The following is a 27,426-nucleotide window of genomic DNA, read 5'->3' as shown; positions in this document are numbered from 1 at the left end:
GTCAGTATTTACGTAATCTCTCTGGACTCCTAGAACTCAAAGTTAGAAAGCTGTTCATTCCCAGTTTTGAATGCCCTCCCCTCTGCTCGTTGCAAAAGGCCCCTCCCCAGTGGTGCTTCCTTAGTGTCCTAGGGGAAGGTGCACACTGTCACCATAGCAGGAGGCCAGAGCCGGAGATGAAAGGGTGAGGGCTGGCCACTGAGCAGCCTTCATGGCAGGATGGGTGGAGCCTCAAAGGCTCAGGTCTTAAATCCCCACCTGGCTTGATCCAGATATCCACCCATTTGAAAACCACCTGGGATACAAAGGTATGTCTTAGAAGCAATGTTACTTACCAGATCTTGTCCTCAACCGAAGTAGCCTCTGTTGCTTGTTTCCTTCAGTTTTGGAACCTTTTCTTTCTTTTATGTATAAATGAACTCTTCATTTCCTTTCTATAATACTTTGTTTACTCTGCTGCCTTCTTCGTATCTTTCACTCACTGACACGTACACCTACACACCCAGTATTTCTAACTGCTTCCTCATACTTCAGCTTGACTATGTCCATTCTGAAATTTACATTTTACCTAATTGTTTCTAGTTTTGTCAGCAACTTTTTCTGGAGTTCTCAGTGGTTCCTTACCTAATATCTATAAATTTATAAATAGTATAATTTTTTTACAAATTAATACCTTTCACTTTAAGATACAAGATTGTTCTTGTCTAGCTGTTTTGAACTCAAACCTATCATGTATAAATCTCTGCAACTTAGAAAGAACCAGGGCGATTTTAATTCATGTCAGCTTAAGAAAAAGTATTTTTCAACCATGTCTTTCTCTTTAATACTACAGAATAATGTGCCTGTGAATGATGACTATATTTTTTTGTTGCTGATGTTGTTAGATTAGCTTGGTGCACAATGGTATATATAATGATTTCATCTTTGAATGTAGGAACAGATATCTTTCTTCCTGGGCAAATCAATTCAATTTCTGGTATTACATAAAAAGCACACTACAAAAATAAATCACTCCTCCATGCTGTAGGACACCTTTGCAGTTCATGGCCATGTGTACTTGAATTTAGATGCCCTTGAAAATATGGGAGGATTGACCTTGCATGAAACAAAAGTTTTAAAGTTACATTGTAAATTTCATTCACTTCACTCTGTGTATTTATTTACACACAAACAGCATAACCCAGTGGCAGACTGCAGGCTCTTAAAAATATAAAACACAAGAAAGAAAGAGAGAGAGACAGAAAGAAAAGAGAAAGAAAGAAAGAAAAAGAAAAGAAAGAAAGAGAAAGAGAAAGAAAGAAAGAAAAAGAAGGAAGGAAGGAAAGAAAGATAGGTATGTTCCTTCTTTTAGGGAGCTCAGAACAGATACAAAGCAAAGCAGTAGCAATGCTGATTGTTACCAACGTGTTTCCATTCATTCAATATTCACTGAAAGATTTCTGTAAACATAGACAAATACTGAGGCTAAATCAGGAAAAAGGACCAGGCCATAGAATGTGAGAGGAGTGGAAGAATACATAAGACTGTGGCTAACAGGAGAAAGTGTTGAACTTAGAACTAGGAATGAACTGAAAGTGAATTTCAGCATGAGATATGCATGTATTGTTCTTTGCACAAGCCACATCTTGTAGGCTCCACAGGCACTTATCAAGCCAGGTCATAAGTTTAGCTAGATAACCCAGGGCTTTAAATACCAACCTGAGGGATTTGGACTATAGGTAATAAGGAGCCCTTTAAGGATTTTAAATGAAGAAATAATAAAGGAAAAAACTTTATTGTAGGAAAATAATCCTTTGGAATCACCTATGATGGATCAAGAAGAAGGGAAGTCAAGAGGCAGAGACAAGAAAATCAGTTAAGCCATTTTAGCATTTCAGACTGCAGTGATGAAAACTAAACTGAGTGCTATTAGAACAGAAAGGAAGGGATGATTTGTTGGAAACTCATACTGAATAATGTGATTATTTGTACACATGGTGGTTTTTACGTGGAATTTAATTTAAAATCACAAAAATTATCCATCTTTAAAATTACTTTTGTGATACATTCAGCCATTGCAATTTATACTTCTTTTTTATAAACTTTCCATTCTCAAGAATCTTTGGTACAAAAGATACTTAATGTTTCTGTATCTTATTACATCTTCATGGTTCAGAGCCAGAACATGTATTTGATAACACATTACATCGTATATATCTAAATGATTTCATAATGATTTGAAAAGTTGCAAAAGCCACACCGCAAAGCTTATGTTTCTTCTATTTATGAAAAATAAGAGCCTCTTTTGTGAGTTGAACTTTTTACTCATAGAGTTATAGAGGTCCATGGTTTAGTGTAACTGGCTGTCATTCATGTAATAAACCACATGGCTGATTACAATGCTGCAGATAAGCATAACAGACTTTGCTCTGTAGTAAGGGCCTGCAAAGAGACAGAGAAGTCTTTACTCTTAGTTAGGCTTTATTCATCCCAAAGCACACTGCGGAGTGAACACTACTGGAAAAGCAGAGGTGACGCCTGAGTGAGTGTGTATGTCCTTTCTTTCAAATGTGACGTAAATGTAATTTTATGCTATAGCTATGTCATTTTAGCTAGGGAAGTTTTTTATCGCTATTTCTTAGATACGTCATTGGTAGCTACATTTTCATGCCCCAATAACTAATAAATCAAACATTCGCTTAAGTTGGCAACCAAGGCAAGATAACTTTCTTAAATCTTAAATTGAAAATTAAATTTTCTGCTTCTTATTTTCTGTTACTTTTTATATATTATTGTGAATAAGTCAATTCATTTTCCTTTTTCCAGGCATTATGAAAAACCTCTATTTCAGAGTCATTACCATAGTTATAGGTCTTAATTTTACTGGAATAATGACAAATGCATCAAGAAAATGCAATATTTTATTCAATTCTGAATGCCAATGGAATGAATATGTTCTGACAAATTGTTCTTTTACCGGAAAGCATGATATACCTGTGGACACATCACAGACAGCAGCCACTATGGATGTAAGTTTCGGTTTCTTTAGAGTTTTCTTAGAGTGTCACACAAGAAAAGAAGAATGGAAAATAAAACATCTGGACCTCAGTAACAATCTCATATCAAAAATAACCTTAAGCCCTTTTGCATATTTACATGCTTTGGAAGTGTTAAACCTCAGCAACAACGCCATCCACTCCCTCTCATTGGATCTACTCAATCCTAAGTCCTCCTGGGTGAAACGCCACAGAAGCAGTTTCAGAAAGAGGTTTCCATTGCTGAAGGTGCTCCTTCTTCAAAGAAATAAACTCAGTGACACTCCCAAGGGTGAGTACAGTTTTAACTAGACAGAGAAACAGTGCTTGCATGGAGTTGTTTCATGTCCATAAGAATTCTACATTTGTTTTCAGGTTCAAGGAGACAGCTGAAAGTACAGTAATTTGATCAGAGCACATATAATAAAGTTTCTTAGTGGCACTGGAGGTTACAGTATGTGAAATTTACAGTTAATGCAATTTAGTTTTCCATTAGTATATCTGACATTAATGTTACATGCATTTATTGAGACACTAGGAAATATTTAAGTGCTAAATAATAATGAGTGATTTTAAGTTACCTACTTTGAGCATCATATGTTTGTTAATATAGAAAAGCACTGAGAAATAATTAGTTCAAATACATTTAATGTATAAGGCAATTCAAATTAAATGTTGCCATATTAGTAATATTTTTCTTTTTTGAGTACATTTTGCCTCTTTCTATCTAGTTGTCCTCCAAAAGTACAGCAGAAGTATCCTAATATGACAGATTGATATGTAAACCTTCTGATTATCAAGGCAAAATCAGAATTCCTTATCCTAATGTCTAATAGGGTACTCCAAATCACCTCCTATTATCATAAATTCTCATCTGACATTCAATAGTGTACATATTGGAGTTCTTTAATGGATACACCAATGTTTTCTTTAGAAAATGTACCAAGTTCACAAAGCAAAACTTCCTTTGCCCTTTTTATATTCCAGTGCTAGACAATTTTCTTGTTTGTTTTCAGTCTCGTTCACTCTTTGCTAAGCACCTACTTTATATAACACTATGCAGAAAAAAAAAAAAGTGTAAGGATATTGTCCTCTTTCTCCAATCCAAGTTGTGGAGATTTTTCTTACTACCCAGTTCTGATATTTCATGTTTTTATTTTCATGCTCTTTCTCCAGCTTTGTTATAAGCATCATTTTGGCAATAATAGCCTAGCAGGTATAGGAATTAATCCAGTCACTATGTCAGCAGAATTGTGTGAGAAGGGTGGGAGTCTTCTCTCCCTGACCTTCTCCGTAAAAGTAGTGTCTCATATTTTCAGTGTAAATGAATTGCATTTTATTTTATGATTTTTATTGTATTGTTTTTATTACAAAAGAATGCCTATTACTTATAGAACATTTAAAAACTGAAGAAAAATTTAAAGGGAAAAATTAAAGTCACTCATATATATTCTTCAAGTTTTTTATCCCTACTTATGCCTTTTTATTTCAAAATTTTATCATTCTGCCCATATTTCTAATTTGTATTTTCATATCATAGAATATGTTAATATCGTTATATAATTAAGCAATCTCAGAAGTATTTTAAATAGTTGAATAGTTTTTATATATGCATATATCATAATTGGTTTAATCAAGCACTAGGTTATTTCCAGGTTTTGTTTTTTGATGGACATCCTTACAGCTACATATATCCGTATGATATAATAAAATTTTTTTAACTGGTTTGGTAGATGTGAATCTCAATCCACAAATTCAGGTGTACTAGAAATAAAACCTTCTATTGTCTGTAGCAACATAATTTCTGATTCTGAGCCCCCATTAGGAGGAGTCGGAGGGATATTTAATTAACATCAGTCTTTCATCAGCTTTCCTCTGCCTTAGCCAGGATTTGTACTCAGTTCTAGAATCGTATACTCTAACAAAGCATTGAGGTGTGCGTGTTCCTTACTCCTGCTACCCAGAAAATATTACTTTTCAGTCTTTTCAGTTTGGAGAACATTTCTTCTCCCTTTTTTTCCTTCTGTCTTGAAATCACTTTCTTCTAAAGGTTTAGGGTTTTGGAAAACAAAAGCCAGAAAGACTTGTAGACTTACCTATTTTCTGCCTGGCCATGTGCTTTCCCTGGGACAATGAACATGGAGCCTACTTTCTGTGTGACTGGAGAGAAAGAGCAAGTGGAAAATATAGGGAGGCAAGAGATTAACATGTCAAAATATTAACGCACCGCAAGAGTGAATAGAGAAGTGCTGAGTTTCTCTCTTTAAGGTAGATGCATTCCCCTGAGCTAACTGCGGGTTGGGACAAATACAGTTCCACTTAAAGACCAAATATCCCTGTAAATGCAGATACAGTTCCATCTTCTTTTTTGAGTTAAGCTTCTACCTCCCAAAAGATCAAGAAACATGTTCAACTTGAAGAGCAAAGAAAAAAAGAAGTGAAGTGAGCAAGTTCTATATCTGAAATTCTATTAAAATTCTAGCAAATGAAACCATAGAGAGATGAGTGAAAGAGATAGATGTTAGAAGTTCAGTGTAAGCCATGAATCTGATTGGATATAATTCAGGGTTCTTTTATCTGTAGTATTTTGTGATTTAAATTATTTTCCCAAAATCATCATGTTAGTTTTTACTAGATAATATAAAATCTGGATAATATAAAATTTACTCATCAGATCATTGTGAGGATTAAATGAAAAAAAAAATGTATCTTCAAGGACCTAACTTAACATGGTATTTGGCATAAGAAATTGTGGCAATTTAAATATGTGAAAAGTACTTCAAACTTTTGTGAATTACCTTGTAAATGCTAGTTTTTATTATTCTATTGGAACAAATTGAGAATAACAGTATACTTAGAAACAAATTATATGTTTTTGTCTAAATCTAAAGGTTTGTTTGTTTGTTTGTTTGTTTTGAGATGGAGTTTCGCTCTTGTTGCCCAGGCTGGCATGCAATGGTGCCATCTCAGCTCGCTGCAACCTCGGCCTCCTGGGTTCAAGCAATTCTCCTGCCTCAGCCTCCCGAGTAGCTGGGATTACAGGAATGGGCCACCATGCCTGGCTAATTTTGTATTTTTAGTAAAGACGGGGTTTCTCCATGTTGGTCAGGCTAGTCTCAAACTCCTGACCTCAAGTATCTGCCCACCTCAACCTCCCGAAGTGCTGGGATTACAGGCATGAACCACTGCACTCAGCCTCAAGTTATTTTTTTAAATGTTAAACAACTATTGCAGTAGTAGCCCACTGTAATTCATAAGCAGATAATTATTTGTGTCTGACTATATAGACACTTGCAGTCATCTAAAATAATAATAATAAATTAGGGAGATCTCAGAAAGCAACAATTAAGCAAGCTTCGTAACTGTGTACCACATAGTTTAACATGGTGGCTGTCTCTAGAACCAATGAAAAGTTGCTTTCACTTAGGAAAGCCCGCTTTTGAAAGGGTGAGATATCACATGGACTAACCCTGACTTCAGAGTCAGCTGTGATGTCACCAGTAAGCTTCATGTTGGGAAAACGCCCAGAAGAGGTGCTGCCAATAAAATTGATAAAGCAGACGCCAGCCAGGAATTTAATCAGCATGGTGCTTCCACCTTCTTCCCATATTTTTGGAGTACAGCATTAATAACTGAAAAACTTGTGTAAAAAACACGAAAACAATGAGATCAGTCTCTGGTTACTCTGTCCTACCTTCATCAAGTGGTAGTTTTGAAGTGCTCACAGAGTACCTGGAAACGTAGCAGGAACAAAGTCTTGTTGGGATTCTGGTTAGGCTGATACACCAAATGTAGCAACCTCACATTGACCCACTAAGTTCCAGAATCCAAGAGATAACTGTATCAGAAATAAGATGAAATGATACCTCACATTTGAAACTGATGGAATTTTTAAAAAATACACAGTGTATTATAAAAAAAAAAGTATATTGTGTTCCTTTATTCATAGAAAATTAAAAATTTCATCCTGATTGCTACTGGATTATGGAATTATCAATAAGCTATGTTCTCAAAACTAATTCAAGTTCTAAAGAAACAAAAAGTATATAAGACACTAAACTGAAAAGGCAAGGCCTTTGGCTCACCTGCATAATTTGACCACAGTAAGATCTGACCTAATGAATCAAATATCTTACCCAGGCCCATTCTAGACTCTATTGCAATTCCTATTGCTCTTTAGACTAAAAGCCATAATCCCTGAATATTCTTGCTTTATGTTATCTGGTTGTCACACTTGGGAGAGCATTTAAGAAGTTCATAGTACAGAGGAAGTATTTACTAAGATAGTGTAATGCCAAGTATCCTTTCTGTTGCCTTTTTTCTGATAGACACATTATTTCTTGGAAACAATAAAACTGCCTCTAGCCACTTAAATGCAAAGGCTAATCAAATTCCTGCGTACTATGGCCTATGTAATCATTAGAAAGCAGTTCAATAAATAATTCCCTTTCCACAAAGATAATTAGATACCTCTGTATTTTCCTCCCAGCATTCAACTCTCCTCTCTTGAAAAATAAAATCTACCCCTGATGTCAGGGATGAATGCACCGTATAGCCTCTTTCACTCATCTGACTACCTCCTAAACATTGACTCACCAAGCAAAAATATTAAAAGAACACATTTTCCCCCACTGAGAAGTGCAGCCAAATACCATGCAAGAGTTTTCTTAAACTTCCCAACTCCATCTTGAGAGACCCTAAACAAACCAGGTTATTTGTAAGGACCAAACCAGTTCCCTTGAAAATATAAAATCTTCATTATCTAAAATTGAAAGTAAAGGAAAAGTTTTCATGCACAAGGAGTAACTGAACTTCTTGGTCTTTATTCTCATCTCCAGAAGACATTTACCTTCTTCTTGGGAAATCTCAGCTTGATATTATGAGGGGAATTAAATAAGAGGGTGCCCTAATAACTGCGTTCAAAATCACTCTCTCCCGGCATGCTTGGGTATCTTCAGGTCCCGTTCTTTTCATTTGGAGTACAGTAGCACAATCTCAGCTACTACAACGTCAGCCTCCTGGGTTCAAGAGATTCTCCTGCCTCAGCCTCCCAATTAGCTGGGATTACAGGTGCCCGCCACCACACCCAGCTAATTTTTTGAATTTTTAGCAGAGACAGGGTTTCACTATGTTGGCTAGGCTCGTTTTGAACTCCTGACCTCAAGTAATCCACCTGCCTCGGCCTCCCAAAGTGCTGGGATTACAGGCATGAGCCACCATGCCTGACCTACTTATTCTTATAATTCTTTTACACATCTTATATTACTCTATATACTTGTTTATTGACCTTAAACAAGTCACTTAACCTTAACAAGCTTCCTGATCCTTATCTTCACTGGGGATAATTATATGTGTAGGGTTGGTGTGAGGGTTAGAGACAGTGTGTATCAAGACTATCATAGAGTGAAGATATATGTAAAACATCTCTCATAGTGCCTGGCACACAGCAAGTTTTCAAAAAACGTTAGTTCCCTTTTAGTGTGACTTGATCATCCTGAGTCTTTGATTTTGCATTTCCTGTCGTGGTCTTTGCTAGAATGGTAACTTCCTTGATTCCAGGCACAACAGATAATTAAAGGGGATTCTCATTCTCTGCCTTCAGATGTTTAGAGTATTCACCAACAGTCTTGTTCCCTCTGTTCATATTTATGTCGGTCTGCCTAATGCTGGAGGCCCCTGCTCTTCCTTTTTCTGAGCACTTGCTGATCTGTCCTCTGACTCTCTGAACCACACTGACTCATAAAACCATCACCATGTCAAGACAATGAACTGTCACCCCCAAAAGCTTCCTCATGCCCCTTTGTATCTATCTTTTCCACCCATCCCTTCTCCCCAACCCAGGTAACCACTGATCTCCTTTCTGTCATTAAAGATTCACTTGCATTCCTATAATTTTATATAAAAGGGATCATACAATATGTACTTTTATTTTTGTTCTACTTTTTTCAGCATAATTATTTTGAGACTTGTCTATGTTGTTGTATATATTAAAAGTTCATTCCTACTAAAAAGAGAATTACCATTCGACCTACCAATCTCATTAGTGTGTGTATATCCAAAGGAAAAATAAATCGTTCTGCAAAAAAGACACATGCACTCATATGTTCATCACGGCACCATTCACAATAGCAAATACATGGAATCAACCTAGGTGCCCATCAACGGTGGATTGGATAAAGAAAGGGTGGTACATATACATCATGGACTACTACATAGCTATAAAAAAAAGAATGAAATCATGTCCTTTGCAGCAACGTGAATGCAGCTGCAGGCCCTTTTCCTAAGCAAAGTAATGAAGGAGCAGAAAGCCAGGTACCACATGTTCTCACTTATAAGGAGGAACAAAATCTTGAGTTCAAACAGACATAAAGATAGAAATAATAGACACTGGGGACTACTAGAGGGAGGAAGGGTAAGGGAGGAGGGAGACTAAGGCTGAAAAACTACCATTTGGGTACTATGCTAGCTACCTGGGTGATGGGAGCATTTGTAGTGCAAACCTCAGCGTCACGCAATATACCTATGTAACAAACCTGCACAGATACTCTCAAATAAAAGTTGACATTATTGCTCACACCTGTAATCCCAGCACTTTGGGAGGCTGAGGCAGGCAGATCACGAGGTCAAGAATTCGAGACCAGCCTGGCCAGTATGATGAAGTCCCATCTTTACTAAAAGTACAAAAATTAGCCAGGTTTGGTGGGGTGCACCTATAGTCCCAGCTACTCAGGAGGCTGAGGCAGAAGAATCGCTTGCATATGGGAGGCAGAAGTTGCAGTGAGCCCAGACAGCACCAGTACACTCCCACTCCAGCCTGGGCAACAGAGCAAGACTCCACCTGGAAAAAAAAGTAAATAAAACAAGTTGAAATTATTTTAAAAAGACAAAAAGAAAAAGTTCTGTGAACTGTGGGGAAAGTTCATTCCCTTACATTCCTTTACATTGCTGCATAGAATTCCATCATGTGGATTCGTTTATCTGTTGATGGACACTTAAGTTGTCTTTCTGGCTATTAAAAATAAAGCTGCTAGATCTTTCATATATGCTCTATGCTAGGTTGATAAAATTCTCTCTATTCCTAGTTTGCCCAAGACCTTTTTCTGGATCCACTGAGATGATCATATGAGTTTTTTTTTTTTTTTTAGTCTGTTAATTTGGAGAATTATGCAAATATTCTAAAATTAAATCAATGTTTCATTCCTGGGGTGAATTCCATTTTGTCATAGTTTATTATCCTTTTTATGTATTTTGGATTCAATTTGCTAAAATTTTAAGAAATTCTACATCTATGTTCGTGAGGAATATTGGGTTATTATTTTATTTTGCTTATTGTTGATGTCTAGGTTTGGCATTAGAGTATGCAGGCCTCATAAAATGAATTGGGACATATTTATTTCTCTTCCATTTTCTGGAATTGTTTGTTTAGAATTGCCTTTATTTCTTCCATAAATGTTTCATGGAATTCCCCAGTAAAGCTATCTGAACTGGAGTTTTTTCATGGGAAGATATCTAACTACAAGTTTACTTTTATTAATAGATGCAGGGAAATTCACATTATTGCTTTTTGAGTGAGTACTGGTAGTTTACGCCTTTCAAGGAATTTAATACTTTTGTCTGAGCTATCAAGTTTATTAGCATAAAGCTGTTCACAATATTTTATTATCCTTTTAATATCTGTAGACCTTGTAGTAATGCCACCTCTCTTATTACTGATACTAATAATTTATGTCTTCTCTTTTCTGATCAGCCTAGCTAGAAATCTCTTTTAATCAATTTTATTGTTGTTAAAGAGCCAGCTTTTGGTTTTATTATTTTTCTCTCTTTTTTTTTTTTTTTTTTACATTTTCTACTTTATTTCTTCTCTGGTCTTTATTATTTCCTTTCTTCTTACTTTCAATTTCATTCATTCTTGCAAGTTTCTTAAAGGGGAAGCTGAAGTCAATGACTTGAGGCATTTCTTCTTTAATAGGCATTTAGTGCAATTTAATAATAAATTAGTAATAAATTTCCCTCTAAAAGTGGCTTTAACTACATCCCACAAATTTTGATATGTGATGTTTTCATTTTTAGTCTAGTCAAAATACTTTATTTCTCTTTTAATTTTTCTTTGTCCCATGGGTTATTTAGAAGTGTACTATGAATCTCCAATTATCTATGGATTTCCTAGAGTTCTAGCTTTGGGGTTTCCAACATATACCTTAAGATCATGGTCTATTGTTATTTGGTATTATACTACTTGCCTGTAACATAAGAACCGTACAATGGTGTTCTCCATTTTTTTCCCCTCTTCTGGTCTTTGTGCAAGTATTGTCCTACATTTTACCCATATATACGTTATAAATTCCGCAGTATATTTTTACTGTCCTGGCTTTACACTGTTGCTTTTAAAGAGATTTAAATATAAGAAAAAATATTTAAATTAACCTACATACCTTTCTGGAGCTCTTTGTTCCTTTCTTATATCCAGACTTCTCTTCTGGTTTTATTTTTCTTCTAAAAGACTTCTTAGAATATTTTTTCCAGTCTAGGCCTATTCCTGATGAATGCTTTCAAATCTTTATTGGAAAGGTCTTTATTTGCCTTTGTTTTCAAATATGTTTTTACTCACTAAGGAATTCTAGGCTGAACTTTTTAAAAGATTTTCAGTTTTTTTTAATGTTACTCCATTATTTTGAATTTGCATTGTTTCCAATAAGAAATCTGCTCTCATCCTTATCTTTATTCTTTTTATAGTTTCCTTACATACACTCGATTCAAATTTTTGGCAATCAAATCTATTAATATTTTCCCTTATTATTTCTTTTTTTAATCTCAAAAACAGCTTTCCCCATGTGCAACTACACCAAGCTTTTATTTATATATGGCTTAACTCCATGGATGGCAAAATTGTAGGAGAAGATTTTTCAGGCATTTTATACTTATAATCCAACTGGAATGTACTTTGTTGTGTGGATATCAGAATGATGTCTGCAGTGGATCTCTGGAATTCACCCAGGTCAAATTATTTAATCAGGAGCTTTTTTCCTGAAACCTTGATCTCAGAGCATCTCATCCCCACTAGTCAGGGCCAGCTGGGTATCATGACCTGAATTTTCCACAGAATGCAGTTGGGAAGCCATCTTTGATACTAGCCTAGCAAAGAGCCTCTGTCTTCATCTTCATCCTAGCATCAGCCCATTCACAAGATAGGGTCAGTACTTACAAAACTTAGTCCAGCATGATTCACACACAGTCACCTGAGGCCAGTAGAACTCCTGCCAGATCTCACTAAACAACTTTGATTCAAAAAAAAAAAAAGGCAGTCAATAGCTCTAACACTACTCTAATATAGTTAGTTATTATTCCTCAAGGGTTCATACCTATTATCATGAAAGTTAGACATGGGTCCAAGTCTATTCCACAAGGCCCTCATTTGGACCAGCAGGCCACCAGGCCACGTTCTTTTAATGACACTAGCAGAAGCCAAGACAACAAGCCCTGCCACATAATCATGTTTCAGAACTTTGCTTACATCACCTCTGCTGCCATCCAAGGCAAATCACATGGCCAAACTCAACTTAGTGGGATGGGAAAGTGTATTCTGCCCACAGGACAGAATATTTGATGAACAATCATCTAAACTAATGGACCTAGCTTTCACTGTACTCCAAAAGCTTGAAGATCATAGTAATGAAAGATACATCTCAATTCCAGCTATGAGAAACAATTTTTAAGGAATGTAACAAGAATGGAAGCCGTAAGTGATTTTCTTTGGCTCACATCAAAAGTCACAAACAGGGCTGGAAGCAGTGGTTTATGCCTGTAATCCCAGCACTTTGGGAGGCCAAGGCAGGCAGATCACGAGGTCAAGAGCATCCTGGCCAACATGGTGAAACCCTGTCTCTACTAAAAATACAAAAATTAGCTGGACATGGTGATGCGCACCTGTAGTCCCAGCTACTCGGGAGGCTGAGGCAGGAGAATTGCTTGAACCCAGGAGGCGGAGGTTGCAGTGAGCTGAGGTCAAGCCACTGCATTCCAGCCTGATGACAGAGCAAGACTCTGTCTCCAAAAAAAAAAAAAAAAAGAAAAAAGAAAAAAAAATTAGCCAGACAGTGGCACACACCTGTAGGTACTCTGAAGGCTGAGACGAGAGAATTACTTGAACCCAGGAGTCTGAGGTTACAGTGATCTATGATTGTGCCATTGTACTTTACAGCCTGGTGACAGAGCAAGATCCTGTCTCAAAACAAAACAGAAACAAAAAGTCACAAATAAAGGTGGAATAAACCTCAGTCTCAAGTTCTTCTCCAGGACCCTATTACTCCATGATATAAAAAGGTTAACTAAGCAACCCCCAATACCTCTGGCAATTTCATTATGTACTCCATGGCCAAGACCACTCTTTTGTGGTTTTGGGGGAGGGTTGTTTGTTTGTTTTTAGTTAATAAAAGATGAGTATTGTTAAAGGGTCATGATTAAGAGAACTGGGTTTTGATTCCAGCTCCACCTACCACGGTGTTGTTGGGCAAATTCTCACCTTCACTGAACCTAGGTTTTTTTCATTTGTAAAATGTTGATAACTCCTCGGGATTTGTGAAGATTAAAAGGAGATGTTTGTGAAATGCTTAGAGCATAAAGACTACACAATTAGGAGTTTAAAAATAATTTCTTCCCCCACTTCAAAGCTAGGCATGATCGCTCCCTCCACTGAGCTCCTAGGGCACTTACTCAATTCAATTAAGCACTGAGATATTTTAGGAATCATGAGCTCACTTCTTTATATAGGCCAGGCAGGTATCATGAAAATGTTAAGAAAGCTGTAGCTTCTTTCATATTGGTGCCTTATTTTGCATTTTTTCTGACAGACCCATACGTTGCATGTTAAAAGATGTAGGAATATGCTTCTCTGCACAAAGTAGCATTTTCTCCAGAGGTTATATTCAAAATATTTAACAACTGGCCTTCAGCCTGAGCTCCACAGTTGGATGCCTCCTGGCTGTAGTGCTGGAGCCAGGTGCTGCTGGACTGGGGACAGGGAGAGGATAGACTGAAGTGAGTGCTCAGGGGAGCAGGGCAGTGCCCAGGGACTTGGGCAGTGGTCATTTCCAAACCAACATGGAAGTATTTTTTACCACAATATGCCAGATGAATATAAGCCTTAGTTCAAAAAAAAAAAAAAAGTCTTCTTGGCCTATCCTTTGTTTTCCTGGGATTTTTCTTTTTCTTTCTTTTTCTTTTTCTTTTTTTTTTTTTTTTTTTTTTGACAAAGTCTCACTCTGTCATTCCCAGCTAGAGTACAGTGCCTCCTGTGATCTCAGCTCACTGCAACCTCTGCCTTCCAGGCTCAAGTAATTCTCCTGTCTCAGCCTCCCGAGTAGCTGTAATTACAGGTGCACACCACCACACTGGGTAATTTTTGTATTTTTAGTAGAGACAGGATTTCACCATGTTGCCCTGGCTGATCTTGAACTCCTAACCCCAAATGATTCACCTGCCTCAGCCTCTGAAGTGCTGGGATTATAGGCATCGGCCACTGTGCCCAGTCTGTTTTCCTGTTTTTGATAGAGACATGAGTAGAAAGAAATCATAGTCTTCTATAAGCTCATGCCCCCATCAACAGCAGGCAGCCTTCATTCAGCAGCAGCCAAATGTCATCTTGTGTCAATTAGAACTTCCAGTTTTCTTAAGAGAGGCCAGAAATGCAAATTTTTATTGAATTTTTAGTGTCAGCATAATGATTTTTAAATCTCTATGCAGGCCAAACACAGTGGCCTCTGGCCTATTGAATGTATACTATATTCCACCAAGCATTGCAAAAGTTCATAGATGTGAATTCTGCCCTGAAGGGACTTGATCATCTGCTGGACAGGCAAACAAACAAATAAAAGTTAATTTTATGGTTGGATGGTGCATGTGATGAACTACTCAGTTTAACTAGTAACTTTATCTTGAGTTTATGTCTTATCATTGGACCAGATTAAACTCTTTTTAGAGTAAAGATTCTATGCTATCTATACTTGTCCTCAGCACCGACTACCTTGCCCATAAGGTTTTGATTGATTTGTGGTCCTCATGATCTCTTGCTTAGCCTGTATATAATTAAATGAACATATGACAACCTTGATGGTGCAGCCATTTCAATTAAGTTATCATCTCTCTGTATAATCAATCTTACAATAAGTACCTTGCAGACAGTAGGCAAGGAATAAAGCCTCCTGGAATTGAACCAACCTGATCTTGTTATGTAGTAGTTGATTAAAGACACAGGCTACATGCAAGAACAGAGCAGAAGGAAATGTAAAAATGCAGGCACTTCCTTCTGAGACCCATATGGGAAATGAAATTTGAGAGACTGCTACGACTGGCACCTTATTCTCAACCTTTATTTATTTTCAGTGCCAAATGGACCTCCTGGTTACTCTCTGAAATCAAGTGAAATACAAAGACAGAGACCAAAATTCAATCTGATTATTTGCTGGAAAACAAAATCTAGCTATAACTTACTACCTTTGGAAAACACGAGAATCCCTAGGAAGTAATCATAGTATCAACAATAAGTAGCTACAAGAAATGAGTTGGCTACAAAATAAAATGAAACAGCCAGGTGTGGTGGCTCATCCCTGTAATCGCAGCACTTTGGGAGGCCAAGGCGGGTGGATCACTTGAGGTCAGGAGTTCGAGACCAACCTGACCAACATGGCAAAACCCCGTCTCTACTAAAAATACAAAAAAAAAAAAAAAATTAGCCTGGCATGGAGGCAGGTGCCTAAAATCCAAGCTACTCAGAAGGCTGAGGCAGGAGAATTACTTGAACCTAGGAGGTGGAGGTTACAGTGAGTGGGGATTATGCCACTGCACTCCAACCTGGGTGACAGAGCAAGATTGTGTTTCAGAAAAAAACAGAATAAGAAAATCTTAAAACTGGAAGAATTCATCCATGTAAATAAAGCATCAAAACAACATTTTTCCTCTATTGTTTGGCAAGATTATTTAGTTTTACTATATAGTTCAATCAAATAAATATTTATCATGTCTTTCCATCAAGGCTATATTTTTAACTGATTCTCTCATTCAAAGAAAAAATTCATAAGTGCTCAAAACAACATTTTCTTTATTATTATTAATTTTTTTGAGATGGAGTCTCACTCTGTTGCCCAGGCTGGAGTGCAGTGGCATGATGTTGGTTCATTGAAACCTCTGACCCTGGGTTCAAGCGAGTCTTCTGCCTCAGCCTCCCAACTAGCTGGGATTACAAGCACCTTCCACCACACCTGGCTAACTTTGTATTTTTTATAGAGACGGGTTTCACCATCTTGGCCAGGCTGGCCTTGAACTCCTGCTTTTGTGATCCACCTCCCTTGGCCTCACAGAGTGCTGAGATTACAGGCATGAGCCACTGCACCTGGCCTCAACATTTCCTTTCTCATCCCTTTTCACTTTCCTCAACCGTTATATTCCTAAGTGTAATTCCTATTAGTAATTTAGTTCATCTCCTGCCAGGTCTTTTCTCTGCTCACTCAAAATCTGTATATGTTTTTGCATATGGCTCTTTTTCCCCAAGTACATTGGACTTACACTCTGTATTATTCTGCAGCTTAACTTTTTTCTTCCTGTTCAGTCAGTTTACATGTTAATCTGTCTCAGTCTCCTTTGGGACCACATATTATTTTGTAGTATTAATAATACCATACATTGTTCTAACAATACCTCAATTGAGAATTCTTAATGTTGTCTCCAATGTTTTACCATAACAAACAGTGCTGCAGTAAATGTCACCAGTTTAAATTTTAACTTACTTTTTTATTTTAACAGGACTGTGGAAATTGAAGTCATTGCAGAGTTTGGATCTGTCATTTAATGGGATATTGCAAATTGGGTGGTCTGATTTTCAGAATTGCCTGCAACTGGAGAATCTCTATTTAAAGAGCAACAAGATATTCAAAATTCACCCACAAGCCTTCAAGGACCTCAAAAAATTACAGGTTCCAAAATCATTTTATAATACTCAAATATGCAGATACATGGGCAATTATATTAGAAGTGTATTTCCATTGAAGAGTTTCTTCATGTCCAGTAGTACTGGCTATTAATCAAAAACTGTTAGTCTATTTTAAGATACCTTAAAAGAGCTGAAGTCTCTTCCTTGCCTCAGAAATCAAAGGCCACAATAAGGGACATGAATTTCACTCCAACATAATACTCAACAGCAAGAATTGACACATTATTTTTCTAAATCAAATTAAATCCAACTCCAAATTTCCACTTAGCAGTTGGCAAGAAATTAAAACTTAGTTATTAGTGAGGCTGTCTCCCTAAGCTACAAGATTGGTCAAAGGTCTCAGAGTCATGCAATTTGGAATGCCTGAGAAGGCTGATGCTAAAATGTCAATGACCCAGGACTAGATGGGCCTCTGAAAGCCAGTGACCCTGTTGCTTCCATGTCAAAATTGGACACGAAATAATAAAAATGATAACGATAATATTTTCACACTTCTATAGCATGTACCATGTGCCACATGCAGTTCTAAACATCCAACCCATATTGGGGAGATTTATGTCACATTTTGGGTCCATAGTTCCTGTCTCTGGAACATTGCAGTTAATCTTTCAAGGTGCCAACAGCTGTAAGGGTAAAGAACTCCCAGAGCCCTGTTCTAGGTCTGGCAGCTTCAGCCTCTTCTCCTCCAAGCACTTTCCTCCACACCCTTCCCCTTTGGGAGGATGTTGTACAATCTCCTCTCAGTGGTCCTTTAGCAACACCTGAGTGGCCTGCAGTGTGGCACTAAGAGATGGTTTGGAAGAGTCTTTAGTCCTCCATCTCCATAACCTCACCACACTTCTCATTCTTTGTATAGGACAGCATCATTCAATAGAAACATACAACGTGAGCCACACATGCAATTTTAAATGTTCCAGTAGCTAGAGTGGAAAAGTAAAAATAAGCAAGTGAATTTCATATTAGTGATTAAGTATTATTTACCCAATATTATCTTTTACATGTCATCAATATAGAAATTATTAAAGAGATATTTAATATCCCCTTTTTATAGTAAGGCTTCAAAACCTGGTGGCTTTTTCATGCTTACCACACAACCCAATTTGGACCACCCCTGTTTTAATTGCTCGATAGCCATGTGTAAGCTCTTTGAGGACATACAACGTTTCTGTTTGGTTTTCCAGTGCTTAGCATATGCTGGTACCTGTTACATATTTTTAAATACTTGTTAAATGAACAGAAGAATGAATAAGTGGATGATGGACGTGGATAGGTATATTCATTATCTATTGGTGTGGCTATCATATTAAGCAATGTCAACATAGACAACTGAGATTTTCCCAGTGTTCTGCAAAGTGCTATTCAGGCATCTGCAAGATAAGCCTCCAGCTCCCCACTTCCAACCAGAATGGCTCCTGGAGTCCCTCGAGAAGGAAGACAAGGGAAGCAGTGATGGGGAATGTGGCCTTAAGCCAGCTGCCTGCACTTAAACCTAGCCTCTGCCACTTTCCAGCCATACCGTCTTAACACAAGTTATCAAATCTCTGTGTCTCAGTTTTCTCCTTTGAGAAACGGAAATATTTTAGTTCCTTTCAGAGTTTTGTGAGAATTAAGTGTTTTAATACATATACAGTGCTTAGAATAGTGCTTAGAATACAGTAAGCACTTTCTAAATGTAGTCTGTGTATAGAAATTTTAAAGTCACCACTGTCCCCTGCTCCTTTAACATAGAAATCTGCTTATGCCACTTCTTGGTTAAAACACTTCTAAGATTTCACTGCAAGGACCTGACCCCTGTCTGTCTCTCCAGCCTCCTTTCAAGCCACTCTTCCCTGCACCCCTGCCTCTGTTTTCACCTCAAGCCCTCCCCGCTAACTGGTCCTTTGCCTAGAAGAGCCAACTTCTGTTAAACCTGTCAGTTTTTCTAAAATATTATTTCCTCAGGGAAGCCTTCTCTGGGCCTCCAGATTAAATTAGTTCCCCTTTTATAAACACTTATAACATGCTGCACATTTCCCCTCATTGCACTTATCCCAGCTGAAATTATTTGGTTTTAGGCATGGCTAATTGTTAATGCCTGTGCCCTCAAACCCTTTTACCCTATGGTAAACTCTTTAAAGACATAAAGCTTTTTTAGACAGAAACCTTTAAAGACACAAAGAGCTTTAAAGCTCTTTCTTTTCCAGTGCTTAGCGTATGCCTGGTACCTGACACATATTTTATAATACTTGTTGAATAAACAAAGGAATGAATAAATGGGTGATGGACATAGGTAGGTGTATTAGTTATCTATTGCTCTATAATACATTACTGACAACTTATCAGCTTAAAACCACACACATAGATTATCTCACAATTTCTGTGGGACAGGAATCCAGGCTTACCTGGGGCCTCCACTTAAGGGTCTCTCAAGAGGTTGCAATCAAAATATTGGCCAAGGCTGGAGACTAACCTAAAAGCCCAGCTAGAAAAGGATTCACTTCCAAGTTCACATGGCCATCGGCAGGATTCAGTTCCTTGTGGGCTGCTGGAGGAAGGGCTGAGTTCCTTGCTGGCTGTTGGCCAAAGCCTGCCCTCAGCTCTGTGCCATGTGGGTCTCTCCATAGGGCAGTTCACAACATAGCAGCTTGCTTCAGAGTCACCAAGGGATAGAGTCTGCTACCAAGAACATTACAATTCTTCGTAATGTCATCATGGAAGTGACATTCCATTGCTTTTCATAGCCTGTTGGTTAGAAACAAATCACAGGTCCTGCCTGCATCCAAGAGGAGGAGAGTACTAAAGGGCATGATCACCGAGGAGGCGGGATCATTGGAGACCGTCCTGGAGTCTGCCTGCTACAGTAGTCATGAGGACAGATGAGGAAGTCCACTTAACCTGGTAGTGCTCTCCAGTTCACCACAAACAGGCAGTCAGATTGCCTGGGAACGTCACTTTGTATTTTATATATTCGGTATTTGTAATTTGCCCTTCATCTGTTCTATTTCCTGTGCACTTTTATTGTGCTCTATTAGTTTTGTGCAGCTCACAGGTGATAGATGCCACAGGCAGACTAAAAATCAACCCCAAGAATGTTTTAAATACAGCTGTAATTCTCAATGTACTGAAACTGCCCAGGAATCAGACCATTTCTTCTCCTCTATTATCCCTTCTGCATGTTTGGCAATAACTCTAAAAACTGGTTTTGGAACAGATGAACATATTTGGTACCAAAAAGCTGAATATCAAAATGGATATTGTTTTTCTTCTGGGCAAATAATTTAATACTTGCACTATTCGTGTGTTTTCCTGTGTGGAAATCTTTCAGAAGCCAGATAGATTTTTCAAAGCATAAATTCATCACCATGTTTTGATGGGATGAAATAAGTTTCACTGACATTTCAAATTAGCATTTCTTTTCCTAATCTTATCCCATTCTTCTTAAATGCAGTGATTTGTGAAGCAATATTATATGTGCTTCTCCCAATCTTTCCATAATATATACTCCTTTCAAATGCTGGTAGATGGGTATTTCTTTAGCCAAATTGGACCATTCTGTTTTACTCCTCTCTCAGAAATTGTTCCTCCTGAATCATTTTATTAATTTTCCGTCCTCCCTCCAGTTTTGCTTTTGGTTCCATGATTTGTAATATACTAAGATGGTTGGACAAACAATAAATGCAGACATGCACTAAAAAGCAAACAATTACCTGAAAAACATCAGAATGTTTCAATCTGTTGTCAAGGGATACATAAGAAAGCTACTGATCCTCACCAAGACCAGGCCAAGCTAAGTATTTTTTTCTTTCCAATCCCACAGTCTCCTGCCTCCAATTTTTGGCAACCTTCCTTTGAAAGTCCATACTGCTTGGCTATTCGACAGTGGAAAATTCACCCTTAGTACCCAAGTTCACAAAAACATTCTGATTCTATATGTGATGGTCTCGTTTGTGGCACTGTTTGATTTTTTTCTTCAAATAAGCCCTTTAGGAATTTATATAACCCTAGATGTAAATGCTGATTGTTTCCCCCGGGTGTCTATAAAACAATTGGTCTTGATAACATTCAGCCTTTCCGGCTTTCATTCATTGTCCTCTTTTTTAAAAGCAAGGACTGTATTTTCTTTTTTTATAATTTTCTCTTCTCTTAATAACGACCTGCCCCTCCCCAGACCTCATGAGCCATCTTGATGCCTCAGCCCTCGGTCTCCTCAGCCCAGCCCTTCTTTCACACTAGTGCAGCAGGGCTCAGGCTCCGGGAGGGTACGTTCTGCAGCAGAAGGCACACAGCTGTGAAGCTAGATGAGACCTCAGCTCTACCATTGCATTCCTTCCTTCCTATTGTTCACAGAGCACCTGCTGTGTACCAGGTGCTAGGGTCTATGTGAGATGTACTGTGTGGCATAACCCAGTTTCTTCCTCTGTAGTAAAGGTAAAAATGAGGAAATTGTTAAGGTCAGACGTCATGTATGTAAAGCACCCCGTAGCATGTCTGGGACCAAGCAGGGCTCTGCAAATGGCAGCTAGAGCTCCTGCTAACTGTGCTTTCCCTGCTATGTCATGCTCCTGCCGTGTCCAACATTTACAGATCCTGCTCTCTGTTTCCAGAGACACTGAATCCTTCTTGTTCCCCTTTCCCCTTCTTTTCTGTTCAGACTAGAAAAATTAGTCATACTGCAAGTACTGAAAGCCATGGATGCAGAGAAATGTACTACTACCCTTGAGATCACATTTGATGCAAAAGATCTCTCTTTAAGGTCAGGCGCATACCTGTCATTCCAGCATTTTGGGAGGCCAAGGCATGGGGATTACTTAAGCCCAGGAATTTGAGACCAACTGAGCAACATAGTGAGATATCATCTCCACCAGAAATACATAAATAAGATTTCTGGTCAACCACAATTCTGTGTTCTGTGTCTTCATCATCCAGTATTTTCTGCCACTTTTGAGACTGTAGTACATCTAGAAATGCTTGATCTGGCATCCAATTCTTGATCTTGAAAACATGAGAGTCTAGGTTTTCTTTAACAGTACAAATTACACTCAGGAAAGAAGGAAGAGAAAATGATTAGGCATTGAATATAGGCATGATACTTAAAGCTTTCACATACCTTTAATACTCACAGCAACCCTGGGAGGGAGGCTTATAGAAAGTAAACCATTTGTCAAGACGCGTAAAGTTCTTAGAGGTAGAACAGAGACTTAAAACCCACTATTCCCTGACTTGTAAACCAGTATTAAATTCATATTGCCTCTATAGAGACATAAATAGTATTTTTCTGTAACTCGTTTATTTTATCTCTAAATGTCTTTATCCACAGACGATCCTAAACTCATTTCTTCTCAAACAGTTCATAGACCTCAGCAACAATGCCCTGACCACTATCCTACCAATGATGATCATGGCTCCAGAACTTCCCCATCTGGTGGTTGACTTGGCTGATAATCACTGGCGGTGTGACGATAGCGTGGCAGTCTTTCAAAATTTTATTTCTGAATCCTGGAGGAAAAAGTGGAATGCCATTTGCAACAGGTCTATAGGTAAGTCAGTAAGGTTTCTCTGAAAAAGCTCCATTTGTACTGAAAAATGCACATACAAATTTTAGTCTCATTTGAAGTAATGACAGTCCCCTGACAGCAAAAATGCTGATCTCTGGCATTAGTCAGTCTTGGGCTGTGCCACGGAAGAATTGCTGGGGCCTAATAACTATTTTCCTCAGTTCATCAATTATTTTCTTCATGCGGTCAAAGAAACACAGTTCAATTCACTCAGCATCAGTTGGATTTGGTCAACAGGAGGAATTCCACTAGAAGAGAGTTTTGTTCTGACACACCATACTTTATTCTCAAGAACCATAGACATGCTGTAGGCATTAAACAAGAATGAACACGTGAATAAAATTTAATGTCACAGTTTTATCCCAATTCTTAACAAATAATCTGTTAAAGAACTTTTAAAATCAGAAACGTCATTATTTTAAATGTTTGCTAACACTCTGAAAGTGTGATCTTCTGCATGCACAAAACACACACACACACACACACACACACACATATTACAAAAACATATTTTCCTTTGATTTGCTCCTTACTCCTCTCCCAAAGTGCTGGAATATGTTACTGGGGTTGGATATTCTGGGAAGTTTTTTTTCACTATTAACTACCTTGGCTAAACCTCAACCTTATAACTAGAAAAAAAAAAAAAAGTCCATTAAAAAAAAGTGAGTGCTAGATTCTGTTCTATTCAGGACTGCCTTTCAAGCAGGAACATGGCCATGCCTACCAGGTTTAGAGGAAATCCACGAAGATCAGAGAGAAGTCTTAATGTCATCAGCTGCATTTGTTTCACTCCACAACTGGCATTCTGAGGGTAGAGAGCAGAATGTCAGAAACCAGGAGAAAAAACGGAATATTTCTGCTGTTTACCAGCACTGGACAATGGTGAGGAAATAAAATTGCAAACCTGGGTAGGGCCAAGACAGGTGTTGCAGGAGGCTAGTAGAATGTTCTCGCAAACATGGAGTAGGTAAGACTATGGAGGAAGGAGAAGCCATATTCATGTGGCTGTTCCTCTATTCTGGCTTCTTCCTCCCACAGGCAGCAGTGAGGCAGGAACTCTAAGGAACATGCAACCTCCCGGACCTCTGAGCAGCAGATCGCAGCCTGATAGCCATGTATAAATGCATACGGCCATAGACATACTGTCGGCATTAAACAAGAATGAATAAAATTTTTAAACTGCTTATTATCACATAATGTATACTTTAACGTATATAGCTAGATAAGGACTGAGTAGGACTCACAGAAGCTTCTGAAACCCCTAGAATCTGGAGGTGGGGGCAGTGGCTCACACCTACAGTCCAGCTGTTCAGGAAGCTGAGGGAGGAGAATCGCTTGAGGCCAAGAGTTTGAGACTAGCCTGGGCGACATGGTGACAACCCTTGTCTCTATAAAGTGGAAAAAAAAAAAAAAAAGCAGCCAGGGTGTGGTGGCTCATGCCTGTAGTCCCAGCTACTCTGGAGGCTGAGGTGGGAAGATTGCTTGAGCCGGGAGCCTGAGGCTTCTGTGAGTTATGATCGTGCCACTGCACTCCAACCTGGGTGACAGAGAGAAGCCCCAATCCTGAATAAAGGAAAAACCCCTGGAATCTTATTTCAATGTTCTCTCAATGTGTATTTTTTATCCACTCGCAGGGAGTGAGGAGGCCAATGGGGCAACCCCCGAGAGCAGAATTTCCAGGGAAACCCACCTTCCTTCCATTCATCTGCATAGTGTGAAAAGCCTCATAAGGAGCAAAGCAGAGAGGCCCCGGGGAGAAAGGCACACAGGCGTCTCCACTCTGGGAAAGAAGGCAAGGGCCAGCTCTGGCCTCAGGGAGAAGCAGAGACGGCTGCCAAGAAGTGTTAGTAGCACCCGGGATGTGCAGGCTGCCGGCAGAAAGGAGGATGCTCCCCAGGACCTGGCTCTGGCGGTGTGCCTGTCCGTGTTCATCACATTCCTTGTCGCCTTCTGTCTGGGGGCTTTCACGAGGCCTTATATTGACAGACTGTGGCAACGAAAGTGCCGGAACAAAAATTCTGGCCAGGACAACGGGTATTCAAACGAGGGCTTCTACGACGACATCGAAGCGGCGGGACGCACACCACACCCAGAGACCCAACTGCGCCAAGCACTTTCTGATCTAAGCCTCTTTGAGAACCAGACCCCTTTCTGGGCGACACAGCCACAGCCACAGCCACAGCCACAGACACATGCCACCGTAATTCCTGATAGAACCGCAGGAAGAAGCAGCGAGGATCCTGGCAGTCCGCAGAGCTCAGGACAGTACAGGGACAACACCAGGGCGGGAAGTGGAAATCACGGTCCAGCCTATTCCAATCTCCGGGGACATCCACAGGCCAGAAACCGTGAACTAATGTCAGCAGCACAGGACCACATCCTTAGAAGTGATGTTCTTGGAGAATGCACTTATGAAACTGTGGCCCAGGGAGAGCCTCTCAGTGCACACTCAGTGGGCGTGTCTTCTCTAGTGGGCATGTCACATGCTGTGTCCAGCTCAAACAGGCATGATTTCAGTGATTTAGAGCCGTCCCTCTCCGGAGAAATGATGGCTTCCTTCTGTAAAACGCTACGGCATGCAGAAGCACAGAGGATTGGAGAGAGTAAGGAAAGAGGGCGCACTGAACAGTCACTCTGGGACTCACAGATGGAATCTTCTAAGGAAAAGCCAGTGAGACCGTCCACTGATTTGCTGAGCATACAGCAGCCAAGGCTGTTGCGGGCAAGTGCTGAGGAAGAGCTTTCGGCGCACTACAGCGAGGTCCCACGCAGTGACCCAGGAGACACAGGCCCACCAGTCTTTCCTCTAAGATGGGACGGTGGCCCGGATGTCACTCCTGCTAACGAGGAGCCAGTGCAGAAATCCACTCCTTCTGACACTTGGTGTGTGGTGGAGAGCGACTGTGACTCTGATGAAGGCTCTCTGTTCACTCTGAGCTCCGTAAGTTCAGAGGGTGCAAGGAGCGAGACTGAAGAGGCATCGCCTGACAAGGAGCCCTCACAGGACGAGGAACCCCTGCAGGACAAGGAGCCCCTGCAGGACGAGGAGCCCTTGCAAGACGAGGAGCCCTTGCAGGACGAGGAGCCCCTGCAGGACGAGGAGCTCTTGCAGGACGAGGAGCCCCTGCAGGACGAGGAGACCCTGCAGGACGAGGAGCCCTTGCAAGACGAGGAGCCCTTGCAGGACGAGGAGCCCGTGCAGGACGAGGAGCTCTTGCAGGACGAGGAGCCCCTGCGGGACGAGGAGACCCTGCAGAATGAGGAGCCCCTGCAGGACGAGGAGCCCTTGCAGGACGAGGAGCCCCTGCAGGACGAGGAGCCCCTGCAGGACGAGGAGCTCTTGCAGGACGAGGAGCCCCTGCGGGACGAGGAGACCCTGCAGGATGAGGAGCCCCTGCAGGACGAGGAGCCCTTGCAGGACGAGGAGCCCCTGGAGGACGAGGAGCTCTTTCAGGACAAGGAGCCCCTGCAGGATGAGGAGCTCTTGCAGGACGAGGAGCCCATGCAGGACGAGGAGCTCTTGCAGGACGAGGAGCCCCTGCAGGATGAGGAGCCCTTGCAGGACGAGGAGGCCTTGCAGGACGAGGAGCTCATGCAGGATGAGGAGGCCCTGCACAACGAGGACCCTCTGTACAATGAGAGCTCAGGGGCTAGCAAGGACAACCTGATGGCAGTAGACAGTCTTAAGGACAATGTCACCTTCCAAACAATTCCAGGGAAATTCGAGAATCAGGACTATCCATTTGAAAAACGTCTCCTTTCCCCTCCAGACTCTGGCTTGTACAAGACTCACCTCGAAAATGCCTCTGACACTGATAGATCTGAGGGCCCATCACCCTGGCCCAGATCACCGGGGAATAGTCCCTTAGGGGATGAGATTCCGGTCATGTCCACCTATGATTATGACACAGCTCTTCAATCCAAGGCAGCAGAATGGCATTGCTCACTTAGAGACTTAGAATGTTCAAATATGGGCGTTTCATCACAAACACCACCACATTCTGCTGAAGTTCCCTCAGATTCTAATAAGGCTGCCTGCCATGAAAAAGACTCAGACATTTGTAAATAAGAATCTTTCATTCAGGACATAGACACGCTCTAAACTACATTTCTTTAAAGATCACTGCAGGGGAAAACTAAGACCTTCACAACAAGATCTTGAAGGAGACAACATGAATTCCAATCAAGTAGACACTGATGCAAATGGGGGGGGGTTGTGTGTGCACTTGAGGACGATGATTCTAGAAGGGTTAGAAGCCAGACACACTTGCTACCATCCTGTGGGGATGAACCTGCCCTTCAGTGTGAAAGAGAAAGCGGGGAATGTTTTGAGATCATTCCAAGAACCATGCACCATTATTACAAGAGCTTCCAGACAAAACCAGTTCACCAAGAACACAGGAGCACATCATCGATCAGTTGGGGTAAATATTCAGAGGCGAATCTGTTGCGGTTAGACAAAGATGATTTTCACTTTCCTTCTCAAATACAAACCCGGAGCGATCTGACGGGAGTTGGCTCTCTGTAAAGAACAGCTTTAGGATGACAAAGACAAGGATGTTCGACTTGATCATCAGAGGGAATTCAAGTGACATTTTTTCATGCATATTGAAGCACTTCAGTGGAAATGCTGGACAGATTTTAATGAATTCTGAATGCACGCTAGCACAACTTTTTGGAGGCTGATTGTGAAACTGCAAAACTGGAAAAATTCCGAGTAATTATAAATGTTTTTAAAGAAGTTATGTTAACAGAGAAGAGGGACCACTTTTTAAAACAAAGTGTAAATTAAAAATCAATTTTCAAGAAAAGAATTGATGATTTCTGTAAAAAAGAAAAAGGTTCTCTGGCATATCCTTGCCTAGCCCTTCCTTGGCATGACTCACCCCACTCTGGG

At 39.9% G+C, this 27,426-nt stretch overlaps 1 protein-coding gene and 1 long non-coding RNA gene across 3 annotated transcripts; one reads left to right on the top strand and one right to left on the bottom strand.

Moving 5' to 3' along the window:
- The first annotated feature begins 13 nt into the window (after positions 1–13).
- LRRC66 (leucine rich repeat containing 66) lies at positions 14–27,327 on the top strand. 2 transcript variants are annotated; one of them, XM_074396118.1, is made up of 5 exons: positions 14–308; positions 2,806–3,306; positions 16,809–16,978; positions 22,292–22,511; positions 24,164–27,327. In XM_074396118.1, exons 2-5 carry the CDS (start codon positions 2,811–2,813, stop codon positions 26,596–26,598), a joined length of 3,321 nt encoding a protein of 1,106 aa, XP_074252219.1. In that variant the 5' UTR covers positions 14–308; positions 2,806–2,810; the 3' UTR covers positions 26,599–27,327. The 2 variants fall into 2 exon arrangements, with proteins under 2 accessions (XP_074252219.1, XP_074252220.1); XM_074396119.1 differs by having other exon boundaries at positions 14–3,306; positions 22,322–22,511; positions 24,164–27,326.
- Positions 14,159–24,168, bottom strand: LOC141583991 (uncharacterized). Its single transcript, XR_012516832.1, has 2 exons — positions 23,254–24,168; positions 14,159–22,834 (listed from the first exon to the last, which is right to left on the bottom strand). It is a non-coding gene; the product is annotated as an uncharacterized LOC141583991 (long non-coding RNA).
- Positions 27,328–27,426: the final 99 nt, after the last annotated feature.

This window comes from Saimiri boliviensis, chromosome 3 (genome assembly GCF_048565385.1).
Source record: "Saimiri boliviensis isolate mSaiBol1 chromosome 3, mSaiBol1.pri, whole genome shotgun sequence".
NCBI classification, from domain to species: domain Eukaryota; kingdom Metazoa; phylum Chordata; class Mammalia; order Primates; family Cebidae; genus Saimiri; species Saimiri boliviensis.
The sequence above is the reverse complement of the archived record's forward strand: the minus strand, read 5'-3'. Positions and strand labels throughout refer to the sequence as shown.